A 13,763-nucleotide genomic window follows, 5' to 3' on the forward strand; every position below is an offset into this window, starting at 1 on the left:
GTTAATGTTTGTGATGAAAAAGCACCTCCCCCCACCTCGCGTCTGGGTTCCCTCTCTTTTCTCCTCAAGAGCAGAGAATCTGTTGTCTGTGTTTATCTTCACCGCTGAGGGAATGTCATAGTCTTTCAGAAGTGCTGTCTAAAAGGGATAAAAGAAACCCCTTTGCATGCCGTGAATTCAAATGTATGCTTGGACATGAAGACATCAGCAGTGTTTTATATGGAGGAAGAAAAAAATGCTTACAATGCTTCGTTCAAACCTGTTAACCATGTCACATCATCAATAATAACAGATGTCTTTTCACTGTGTGGTCATCCCAGAGGAACACTGTATTGCTCAAAAGTAGTTCTTCCACAGTTCACTTAGATTGACTGTTTTAATTATTAATTTTCAATTAGTTTAGAAGGTTCTTATTTATGTTTTATTTAAATTTCGACTTTGTGTCAGAAGTTTGTGGAATAAAAACAGACACAAATCTGAAAATCAAAATCGACAAACGAGATGTGCATTTAATGTGGATACAGAAGTTCAGATAATTTGGTTTTGGAAGAAGGAATAATAAATGTTTGAGCTTGTATTATCTAGATTACAGAATCTGAACATGATGGTCTATTCTATTCTATTCTATTCTATTCTATTCTATTCTATTCTATTCTATTTTACTTTTTATGATGCCAAAAACATACTGTATATACACTGTTGTTCAAAACTGTGGGGTCGATTTTTTTGTATGTTTTTAATGTTATTATACTGGATTTATTTGATACAAAATACAGTAAAATAGCAATATTGTGAATTATTATTATAATTTATTATTATTATTATTTATTCCAATAATTTCTGTATTACTCCAGTCTTCAGTGTAACATGACCCTTCTGAAATCATAACATTTATATGCTGATTTACAGCTCAAAAAACATTTCTTATTATTATAAGTGATGGAAACAGCTGCTTCATTTTTTTTTTTTTTATGGAATCCGTGATACATTTTTGTATCAGGATTCATTGATGAATATAAAGTTCACAAAAGCAGCATTTATTTGAAATCTTATTGCCACTTTAATTATTTTATTGCCTTTATTACCATTTTTGGTTAGTTGGTAATGCATCTTGCTCAATAAAACACAGTTACTGTCCACAAAAATGTGAACGGTAGTGCATTAATGATATCTTGTAATTTTCTCTCCTATGGAATGGTTTAAAATAAGTTCATCCTCTTCCTTGCCTAAGAATGTTTGCCACAATGCTCTTAAGCCCCGTTCACACCAAGAACGATAACTATAAAGATAACGACATTAGTGTCCACACCAGCAAACGATATCGTCTGTTTATTCTAAGCACACGTGCGTCTGCCGCTTTAAATTCTCAAGTACATTACAGCAGTATGGATTCTGATTAGCTGTCAATGTTTGTATCGTTCATCAGCTGGAAAAAATCGTTCTGAAAGTGATTCCATCGATATTGTTTCTCAGTGCCTTTATCGTTATAGCTGTAGTGTGGACTCTCCTATTCTTTAATATTGAGAACGATTTTTAGAACTATATCTTTATTGTTATCGTTATAGTTATTGTCCTTGGTGTGAATGGGCCTTTAGTCTTAATACAGATCTGGATGCTGGAAAGGCTGTCTGATCAACCTCTGACTTTGAGGCTGCAGCAGTTCAGAGCATCTTGGCATCATTAGATACCAAAGCTGAAGACCATCCACAACCATTTCCATCATGAAGAGAGCACTTACCGCTCTCCTCTGCCCTTCCTTCTGATGACTAATTAAGCCTAATCAATTAAAGTTTTATGACTCCCTGAGTTGACTTCATGTGAGATGAATGCTGTATAATGTGCCTATTTAATGAAGGAGTAATCAGACAGGCTTTTGTGTACTGTATGACAATCAGCTGAATGAAAACTCTCTCTAAATACAGATATAAAATGTCTCACTGCACCGTCTCTGGCATTAAAGAGATAATTCACCCAAAAATGAACATTTTGTCATCAGAGTGCAACTACTTGTTCCAAACCCATACGAGTTTCTGTTGAGCACAAAAGAAGATATTTTGAAGAATGTTGGTAACTGAACAGTTGACGGTAGACATTGACATCCATAGTATGGGGGAAAAAAAATACTATGGTAGTATGGCTACCAGCAACAGTTTGGTTACAAACATTCTTCAAAATGTTGTGTGTGTAGTATATCAGGTGAATTTTATAGCTATATATTAGTGTATTCCTTTAAAGATGTGTATTGTAATTTAAATCTAAAGAGAAAATAGATAAAGTGTAATAAGATAAACACTTAAATGTGTATTTTCTTTCCACTAGTCTAAAATAAGTCAAGTTACGAAAGCAAAATAGCCTAAAATCTCAAAATTGACCAGTGCATGAAAAACATTGGCTTTGCCTGTAGTGTGTTGCCTAAGGGAAGATGCTGGTCAAAATAAAACACACAGATTGCCATAAATCCAATATTCCATAGTGGAACATAACACCATAATAATATCCTCAAGCAGAACGTGTGAGCAGAGCGACATCCCTGAGAATATCTAATCTAGCAGTAGAGGCTATCCTTGGCTTGCGGCCCTGTCTGTGTTTGACTCTAGCCCATATTCTCTGGTGTGCTCTCACAGACGATGGGAAAAGCGCCAGTTGAGTGTGACTAATATCAGGCTCCGAGTAAATTACACCACTGATCACCGGCACTCGCAAGGAGGTTACAAAATGGCCGATCCGCCGAGGAAAAGTGCCGTTTTACGACTCCTCACCACGGTAAACTTCAAATTAAAGCCTCTGTACTATCCACCTAATGGATGATTGTGGCTCAAGTGGGAGAGATTCAAGTGCTAAAGGTTTATAAGATGGCATATCTGAATCATCCATGTTAGTCTTGAGGTATCTGTGTGGTAGAGTGAGAAACATTATTGCCCGAGGTTATGGGACTTGAAGAGTTAACAACACTTACTGAAAAGTGTTACATAATGTCAACGTCTAGAAGCAATTCAACAATATTATAAAGCTCACTAGTGGATCCATAAGTGGTTGTAATTTAAAGGGGCACTTTCTTTCTTCTGCTGAACACAAAATAAGCTATTTTGAAGAATGTTAGTAACCGAACAGCTGCAAATCCCCATTGACCTCTGTAGGATGAAATTCTATGGAAGTCAATAGGAACCAGCAACTGTTTGGTTACCAACATCTGCAAATCCCCATTGACCTCTGTAGGATGAAATTCTATGGAAGTCAATAGGAACCAGCAACTGTTTGGTTACCAACATCTGCAAATCCCCATTGACCTCTGTAGGATGAAATACTATGGACGTCAATATGGACCAAAAACACTTGCTGGTCCCCAATGGTCCCCATTGACCTCTATAATATAAAATACGTTTGTCAATGGGGACGAGCGACTGTTTGGTCACCAACATTCTGTGGAAGTCAAATAAAATGATCATAAAATAAAATGTTGACTAACCAAACAGTTGCTAGTCCCCCATTGACATTTATATTATTTCATACTATGGAAGTCAATAAGGACCAACCACACTTGTTGGTCCCCATTGACCTCCATAGTATGAAATACTATAAATGTCAATGGGGACCAGCAACTGTTTGGTTACCAACATTCTATGGAAGTCAACAGTTGTTGGTCCCCATTTTCTTCCATAAAATGTGATTACCCAAACTGTTGCTGGTCCCCACTGACCTACATACTATGAAATATTATGGAAGTCAATAGGGACCAGCAAATGTTGACACCCATAGAATGTTGGTAACCAAACAGTTGAAGCTCCCCATTGACCTGAAATACTAAGGAAATCAATATGGACCAACAACAGTTGCTGGTCCCCATTGACCTCCATAGTATGAAATACTATGCAAGTCAATGGGGACCAACAACTGTTTGGTTACCAAAATTATATGGAAGTCAACAGTTGCTGGTTCTCATTTTGTTACGTAGAATGTTGGTAACCAAACAGTTGCTGGTCCCCATTGACCTCAATATTATGAAATATTATGGAAGTCAATAGGGACCAGCAACTGTTTAGTTTCCCACACTCTTCAAAATATTTTCTTTTGTGTTCAGCAGAAGAAAGAAACTCATACGGGTTTGGAATGACATAAGGGTGAGTGAACGATTCAGTGAATCATTTTTAGGTTTTAGTACTGTCGATTAAATAAATTTTGACTTGACGGAAAAAAATCTGTTGATTAAAGCATTTTGTGTTTACACCGATGGCACAAAGGCGACAGACCAGTTCTCGCATTCGTTGCCCCCCTTTGACATTCAGCAATGCAAAAACTGTTCAATATCATGTAACATTTCTGTCAGCATGATATTTCCTGATATTCATTTCTGCCTTCAGTACAATTCAAACATTCAGCCTAAGTTCATGCACTCAGCTCTCGAGGACAAAGCCAGTATTGACATAAATGTTCTTACCCTGAAGACTGCATCCCTAAACATTTGGACTGGTTAAATCATTTAAGACCTTTCAAATATCTGGCACATAATTGAGACGAATACAGGCGGAGTGATTCTGAGCAGCAGCAAAGGAATAATGGAGTAGTGTAAGAAGACAGTGGGATATGTGAACGGCATGCAGTAAACACGAAGAGCGGCGCTCAAGGCTTGCTCTGGGTCTCAGGAATGAAGAGAAAATGACATATCAGAGACTGGGGCCAGATCAGCAGATAACTGCAGCCTTTAAGTGGCTTCCACGAGTAAACAATGCAGCATTCCTCCAGCTATTGTTTGCAGTATCACCCCATCGCTGCCTCTCCAAACTGACACACACACTCTCTGCCACACTTTCATTTGTTTGACTTTGTCATAGCTGTTTAGAAACATGCTTTTGAAGAGGTTAGAAAATATTCACATTAACTGACCTAAATTTGGCTGCTAATAAGAAAAATATATGAAATATACTTAAAAATTATAGCAAACAACTGCCAGCTTCCCATACACTTTTTCTAATTTTTGCTATCAACAAAGTAGACGTAAAAGGAGAAAGCACAAGCTTTGAATCAGGCTGTTAAATGTTGCTCAATGCTAAATATAATGTTAGAAGAAATGTTAGAGAAAAGAGTGGGATTACAATGAGAAATCTAGTGTCAAGAAGTCAACATCATAAATATTGACTAACACAAAGGAAAAATGTGGAAAAAAAGAAAACATCTCTTTTTTTTCATTTAATGTGTATTATATGTTTTGCTTAAATTATAAACCTCACTAAACTCCTAAATAAACAGGTAATATTTGTTAGATTTATGGTAATTAACAAAGCAACATAAACTAGTTATGATGGCATTTTCCTTCTCAAGTAATTTCATTTTGTTTTTAGGATATTTCTGGAAACAAGACAAAATACCTAATATTTTTGCAGAGCTGCAAACTTAATTCTCAAAAAACAACCAAACAATAACAAACATTAAAATACATTAAAATAATCACTGTATTAGCAATGTTGGTTAATTTTTTGTAAAAATAACATTCATTAATTATTTGATTAATCTCCAAACTCTTTGTTTGATAATCAAAGTTCCTTTAAGCATTACAGTTTTACTTACCAGAAGTAAGTAATGTTTTTCTATGAAAATAAATAATGCAATGTATAATGTTCCTCTTAAGATGCCTGAACAAAATACCATGGAAAATTTATATTGCACAACAAAAATAAATAAAACATATGATGAAAATGCGACACACTCTGTTAAGTAGTATATAACTTGTGTCCTTCAGTCAATGCCATATCATAGATATTGAATAAAGTGTTGTTAAATATATCAGAGTAAGTCTAAGAAAGGGTTAAAGTGAAGGACCACCAATTGTAATGTTTGTTGGTGAAGACTGCCTTTTCCCCTCAGCTGGGAATTGACCAGACGTGCCTCACTGGGAAATGTTTTACACGGGAACAAAGCAAAGACTATGAACATACTCCCTCTCTCTCTCTATCTCTCTCTCTCTCTCTCTCTCTCTCTCACACACACACTCTCTTTCCACCCAGGGGTACTCCCTCAAATAATTCATCAAATGAATACTCACGACTTCTGTGGTACTGACTTGGATGCAGGCTTATTACTGGAAACATTGCAGCGTTCTGTGAAAAGAATTTCATGGAAATATTAGAGAACAGGTTTGACTGCACACGTCCAAATACCAGCAATCTGGCACAGAATACAATGTGTCAATAACACAGCATTCCTTTTATTGGAAATCAGAATTTTATTGCTTTTTTGTCAGTACTGCTTGATGTTGAATTTGGCATGAGCTAAAATGTGACTTGAAGAAGTAAAATGTTCCTTACTCCCATTGTATCCTGAGGTCACATGCTGGGAATCCTGCAAAATAATTAAAAAAAAAAATTATATATTGAAAGTCAACATTATAAAAAAAAAATACATAATACAACATAATAACAACATCCGACTGCAAAAAAAAAAAATGCTACATTCTGTGCATTAAATCACATGGAGCAGCTACAGATGGGAAATAGTTCTGCTGATAGCTTTAATTGATTTTACACTAATACAATTAGAGCAGGCACACAAATCACACTCGAGCAGGTACGGAGGAGAGACGTCTGCGCCCGCCGATGCCACCATCACAGATGGATTTATAGAGTCAGAGTATTATTAGCATGTCATCCAAGCCAACTCATGAGATTCAGACCATGTCATGTTAAGAGACAAATAGCGGACACCATAGCAGAGAGAAAAGAGCATCATGGGATTTGAAGGGAACTCGAGTAGAAAGTCCAGTACTTACTCGCACAATGGTTTTTAGCAGGCTTGTTATTTCAATTTAAAATATCGTTCTAAAACTCTGTAGTATTATTTTTAAAGCATACTGTAAATGTGATTAAACTGTTTAACCTGTTTTCTAATAGACAGCAGAATAACTGGCTGCACAGAGTTACATAACTATCAGAAGTAACATGGGTCACACGTTGCCTCAAAGCAGCTGAGAGGTAAATACATTTTGACATCATGCTAATGACATTGCTTATCTCAGGATGTCTGTCAAATGACATCCGGTGGAGACTGATAAACAGACGTTATGACAAGAGCTCAAAGTCTGCTCAGAAAAATGAAGAACATCTTTTGTTTTTGACTTTTATCAGAGTTTCCCAGAGTATAAAGAGTGTGTGAGGGCATATATATATATATAAAAACACCACCAGAGAGTATTAAATGTGGAAAATTAAAATGTATTGATAAAGCTAAAAGATTAAATTATATAAATTATGTAGTCCTTGTTACAGTGTAATTATACATTTAAGTACTGAGTAATACTATTATTAAACTACATGTACTTACTATATGGTTAGGTGTAGGATTGGGGTTTGGCTTAGGGATACTTGCATGTAATTATGCATAATTTATTTTTATTATAATAGTAAGTACATGTAGCGTGTAACAAGGACACCTTAAAATAATTTTTTACGGCTAAATTTTATCCATGTATCCAAAAGCAACATTTTTAACATTTAATGTTAAAAGTATATCTTATAAAAACTAAAAAAATACATTTTAAAAAGCTTAATTATCTCTTTCTGTAACTTAAAAATAGAGCATGATACTAGCAATGACCCTAAATCCCAGAATGCACTGCACTGTGAAAATAATAAATTCAAGACAGAGAACAAAACAACAGAAATGTCAATTATTAAAGTGCCCCTATTACGTGTAACACAGCTCTAAGTGAATGAAAACATCCTGCAAAGTTTTAAATCTGAAAGTGCACCGTGTATAAAGTTATTGTCTCTCAAAAGAAAGAGTCAAATCTGAATCTTTGAAACGAGTCGTTTTTAAAACGAATCCCAAGCTGTTTCGTGTTGACATCAACATGAAACATTAGCATATTGCGCATGCAGACCCAATGCATATTTTTCAAATTTTTTGACCTTGCATGCATGTCAACCTGTTGTTGGGGACTCCCAAAACCAAAACATGAACCTTTCATAACCCATAATAGGGACACTTTAATATATGTACTCTAATTCATTCAATAGCGAGACGTATAAATAACAGTATTTCAAACTTGGTAAATTACTATTTTACTCTAAATTATTGTGTGCTGTGTATTTTTATTGATAGATTTGTAACACTTTAGAATAGGGAACACTTATTCACTATTAACTACGACTTTTCCATCAATAAATTCCTAATTTGCTGCTTATTAATAGTTAGTGCGGTAGTTGTTAAGTTTAGGTATGGGGTAGGATTAGGGATGCAGAATAAGGTCATGTAGAATAAGGCATTAATATGTGCTTAATTACTACTAATAAATGGCTAATATTCTAATAACATGCATGCTAATAAGCAACTAGTTAAGAAACCCTAAAATAAAGTGTTACCGATAGATTTTGTTAGCTAACACAAAATTACACTAATGCTTTCTCTTGTGAGAAGCAGTATGTGTGTGGAGTTGCTGCCTATTTAAAGTGTTTTGAATCAGGTTTAGTTACAAATGAGGCTAGACAGCTCACTAGGTTTTTAAACAAAGCCAGAAACATTCTGAAGAATATCAACGGCTTGCTTTGTTAGCCCTATAATTAGCAATAGCATTTTATGTCATGATACTACGGTGGCCGAGAAAGCTCAACGCGTTAAAAAAACAAAACATTTTCATCAATTTCACAGCAGGGGCTGCAAATGCTCACAACACAACCAAATAAAATTTGCAGCGCGTTTCTTTATTTGTTTGTGTTTTGAGCATTTGTAGCACGTGTGTTTTCAAATAGATGAAGTTGATTTCTTAATTTGCAGGTGTTTTTAATTTTTTTTTCTATTTTCAGTGCGTTTCTTTATTTGCTTGTGTTTTGAGCATTTGTAGTGCGTGTGTTTTCAAATTGATGAAGTTGTTTTCTTAATTTGCAGGCGTTTTTTTCTATTTGCAGTGCATTTCTTTATTTGTTTGTGTTTTGAGCATTTGTAGCACGTGTGTTTTCAAATAGATGAAGTTGACTTCTTAATTTGCAGGCGTTTTTTTTCTATTTTCAGCGCGTTTCTTTATTTGTTTGTGTTTTGAGCATTTGTAGCGCGTGTGTTTTCAAATAGATGAAGTTGATTTCTTAATTTGCAGGCGTTTTTTTTTTTTTTTTTGCAGTGCATTTCTTTGTTTGTGTTTTGAGCATTTGTAGCGTGTGTTTTCAAATTGATGAAGTTGTTTTCTTAATTTGCAGGCGTTTTTTTTTTTTTTTTCTATTTGCAGTGCGTTTCTTTATTTGTTTGTGTTTTGAGCATTTGCAGTGCGCGTGTTGTAAAATTGACGAAGTAGTTTTCTAAATCTGCATGTGTTTTCTGAAGTTGCAGTGGGTTGAGCTCTCTCGCCCACCGTTTGATACTTTGTATTAACTCAGTAATGTTGACTAATGCGCTGTAATGTTGATGAAGTCCATTTAGTATAAATAGTTCAAAGGCACAGAGGGAGAAAGAAAGAGAAGCAGCCCACCTTTGAAGGGATGGGAAACTTAGTTTGTTCAGCTTTGCCTGGTGTGTGGATGGCAGTGAGAGGTGGAGGCCAGGAGTGGGTCATCTCCTACAACAATAACACAATAATAGTTATGATAATAACACAGACAGATAGAGAGATTGATAGATTATCAACATGTGAGCAAAGATTCAAATTCAAAGCTAAACATAATCAGAGATGCAGAAGCGAAGAGAGCAATGAGCAACTTTATGAAAATAAATAACATAAGACACACAATTTTATCAATTATCAACATCCGGTGGGAAAAGTGATGAAGGTATTCTAAGAGCAGAAGTACATGAACAATCATCTTGTTCAATTATCAGAAGTGACACCGAAAATTACGATGCCAAATAATCACAGATAATCCCTCAGAAGAGAGTTATTTATGAAACTTTCTTTCAAGTGAACTGCCATCTTGCCTAATGACATCACACGCAGGAATACTGTGAAATCTCCGGCACACTCTCTCCCAAGAAAACCTGTGTTATTACATTCCAGAAAAATGCACACAAAATCCATTCATTTCTCCGAGCTTCAGTGGGGGCGAGGCATGGCGGTGGAAGCTTTGAGTTGCAAATGAAATTTATTAAAAGCAACGGAGCGTTGCTCCTGGAGCCAAACAAGGTTATCCAAACACGAGCAGGCCGGATCAGAGACTGTTTACTCTTACGCTTCTCGGACAGCTCAGCTATACATCCCACACATATCTGTGTTCAGATGGGAAACATTTCTTTCCGACAACCTTTAGTGTACTTAAAAATGTTAGTAAACTGCTACATTCGTATTACATACTAAAGATGAGGTATGTATTTTCCTTTACCTTTGATTTTTATGGTCCTTTATCTTCATTCACAATGATACAGTGGAAGTCAAGAAGTGTTTAAGTTATGCTTAAAGGAATAGTTCACGCAAAAAAAAATAGTTCTTCTTCATCTGATATTTAGCATTACATCACATGTCCACCAACGGATCCTCTGCAGTGAATGGGTGCCGTCAGAATGAGAGTCCAAACAGCTGATAAAAACATCACAATAATCCACAAGCAATCCACACCACTCCAGTCCGTCAAATAGCTAATGTCTTGCAAAGTGAAAAAGTTGTGTGTTTGTAAGAAAAAAATGCATTAAAGGGATACTCCACCCCAAAATGAAAATTTTGTTATTAATCACTTACCCCCATGTCGTTCCAAACCCGTAAAAGCTTCGTTCGTCTTCGGAACACAATTTAAGATGTTTTGGATGAAAACCAGGAGGTTTGTGACTGTCCCATTGACTGCCAAGGAAATTACACTGTCAAGGCCCAGAAAAGTATAAAAGAGAATACTTTTTGTACACTAAGAAAATAAAAATAACGACATTTATTCAACAATTCGTATCCTCTCTATCTCTCTGTGTCAGCGTCGCGCCATTTTGGTGAGCATCCGATGGATGCAAAGTGCGTACGCTATTCTCTGTCATCAGTAACACATGGATACGCAGTTTTCATTCAAATCAAAGCGTAAATAAACGTACAATACATATCCATGCGTTACTGATGACAGAGAATAGTGTACGCACTTTGCGTCCATCGGATGCTCACCAAAATGGCGCTACACTGACACAGAGAGGAGACGGATTGTTGGATAAATGTCGTTATTTTTATTTTCTTTGTGTACAAAAAGTATTCTCGTCGCTTCATAAAATTCAGATTGAACCACTGATTTCCACTGTTTTTTATACTTTTCTGGGCCTTGACAGTGTAATTTACTTGGCAGTCAATGGGACAGTCACAACCTCATGGTTTTCATCCAAAATATCTTAAATTGTGTTCCGAAGACGAACTAAGCTTTTACGGGTTTGGAACGACATGGGGGTAAGTGATTAATGACAAAATTTTCATTTTGGGGTGGAGTATCCCCTTAAGGAGTTTTAACTGTCGCTTCTGGACAAAGTATAATTCATAATATTGCTTCCTCCAGTGAAAAAGTTGTCTCGCCTGAATCAGGAGATAAATATGCACAGATCAAGCACCGTTTAAACAGCCCAAAACAGTCCTACACAAATATGTTGTGGATTTTGATGTGAGAGGAAAAAACTAATTTTGGAGTTGTTGGGAGTTTTTCACTGAAGGAAGCGTTATTACACTCTAAAAAATAAAGGTGCTTCACGATGCCATAGAATAAACTTTTTGTCTAAATGTTTCACAAAAGGTTCTTTGTGGCAAAAGAAGGTTTTTCAAATTATAAAAAGGTAAGAATGATATGGTTCTTTAAAGAAACTTTGACTGAATGGTTCTTTGTGGAACCAAAAATGGTTCTTCAATGGCATCACTGTGAAGAACCTTTTAAGCACCTTTATTTTTAAGAGCGTATGTATTTTAGACTCCTATTTGGGTCAGAAGCACTGGTTTAAAGTCAAAATCTCTTGATTGATTTGTTTCTTACAAACAAGCATTACTTTTGAATTATTTATCAGCTGTTTGGACTCTCATTCTGACGGCACCCATTCATTCTGACGGCAAGTGATGTAATGCAAAATTTCTCCAACTATGTATAAATGTTTTTTTTTTTTTTTAAGGAAGAAAGTACACACTTTTCAAACACAAAGAAATATGTACAATTTCAAATAATAAAATAATGGATACAGTTTAAAACTAAGACAAGTGTTTAAGTAATACTTTAGTGGATCATGTTGAAAGTTAATATGATTCTGTGGTTAGTCTGCTAGAACACCTGTGTGAACTTGAGGAGAACTGATCTCATAATCTAAAATCACCGGTTGATTAAAAGTTATTGCAAGAATGGCTCATAAAAGGGAAACCAGTTCTGAGAAAAGGTCCTGCAGCTTTTGATATATATATCTAATGCAACATTCATAAACTTCTATTCTATGCACAGAAGTTTGACCGACAGGAACATCTCGTTACACATGAAACAGTGTGTTAAGTGGTTAAAGAGTGCCTGCATGCTCTCATCTGATTTACACATGCCTCGCAGTCAAGTGACATGCTGCAAAATATTCATGATCCGCTCAGGATCTGCCAGATGAACACTAACTACATTAACTCACAGTATAAAGTATAATATTGTTTACATATAAAAACATAAACCACTAACATAAAAACAATGATTTTAATCCGGATATTATTACCACCACCACCATCATCATCATTGTCATTTATTATCATTAATCCTGCACATTTGGCATTAATATATTCTGAGGCACTGTAACATCCAGCTGCATCCAACTAAAGTTGCAAATCTGCTCAACCTGGCTCTGTTCTAGATGTTTTATGACCCTTAAGTTATATGTAATGGGAATGTGTGCATGAGCCTGGATCAGGATTTTCTGCTGTTTGGAAAACGAGCTGATGGATTAGCCTTTCTCTCCATGGAGAATCACTTCATTTATTGGACATCTTTGAGAACAGGAGATAAATGGGCTAATGGGCTTTGATGCAGCGTTTGCACTAAATGCATGGCACACTGCTGTGGGGTCAGTGAGTAATAATAATAATAATAATAATAATAATGCAACTTCTGAAAGAAGCATAGAGTAATGGTTGCTGAAAACGCAGCTTTACCATCACAGTAATGAATTATTATTATTATTATTATTATATTTGAAACTAGAAAACAGTTATTTAAAATTGTAAAAATATTAAAATATTTAACAATAAGCATTAGGAAAACAAATAAACAGACAAATTAATAAATGAATGAATGAATAAATAAATCCTTCCTTACTGACCTTGACTTATCCTTACTTGAACAGTTATGTATTTTTAAGCTAAAGCACCTTCTTTGTAGGGATATAGAAAATGGCACTTTTTTTTTATCATCTCTAGATAGATTTATTTCTTCTTTTTTTCTTAAAGAGAACAGTAGAGGTCTCAAGATGCATTCTTAAAAACTGGACTATTTTTGAACTGCTTTAAAGTTTGGATGTTGTCTTAAAACACAACACTGAACAAAAAAACATGTTTCTACATGTGTGCATAAATTTACATTAAAACAACCAGTGTAAACTGCTCTGCCCGATAATTGAGTAAATGACATATATTCAGCAAATAAATAGGCTAAATACCTGTAACCTTTTGTTGCACAAATCTACCACAGCTCAAACAGAAACACAGACTTTTGTTATGCACAATAACAGGAACAATGCTCACGGCAGGTTATTTAAAGTCTCATACAAACTGTCTTGAAATGTATTGTTGAATACGTTGGGCTTGTTAAAAAGGTGGTGCTTTGATGGCTGCAGGGGTGCTGCTTTAAAGAAGCTGGATTTGGAGATCTGACTTCTCTCAGAGA

General features: G+C 35.4%; 1 protein-coding gene across 2 annotated transcripts in view; it reads right to left on the bottom strand.

Moving 5' to 3' along the window:
• The window catches only part of aff2 (AF4/FMR2 family, member 2), a 226,858-nt gene that overhangs the window by 76,298 nt on the left and 136,797 nt on the right, over positions 1-13,763 (bottom strand). The window contains exons 5-7 of one of the 2 annotated variants that reach the window (XM_058798019.1): positions 9,449-9,535; positions 6,300-6,333; positions 6,056-6,092 (exon numbers count right to left, since the gene is read on the bottom strand). In XM_058798019.1, the coding sequence (XP_058654002.1) occupies positions 6,056-6,092; positions 6,300-6,333; positions 9,449-9,535 (158 nt within the window). Of the gene's footprint in view, positions 1-6,037; positions 6,093-6,299; positions 6,334-9,448; positions 9,536-13,763 lie in introns of both variants that reach the window. The other variant, XM_058798018.1, reaches the window with a different exon arrangement.

Source organism: Onychostoma macrolepis, chromosome 14, assembly GCF_012432095.1.
Source record: "Onychostoma macrolepis isolate SWU-2019 chromosome 14, ASM1243209v1, whole genome shotgun sequence".
NCBI lineage: Eukaryota > Metazoa > Chordata > Actinopteri > Cypriniformes > Cyprinidae > Onychostoma > Onychostoma macrolepis.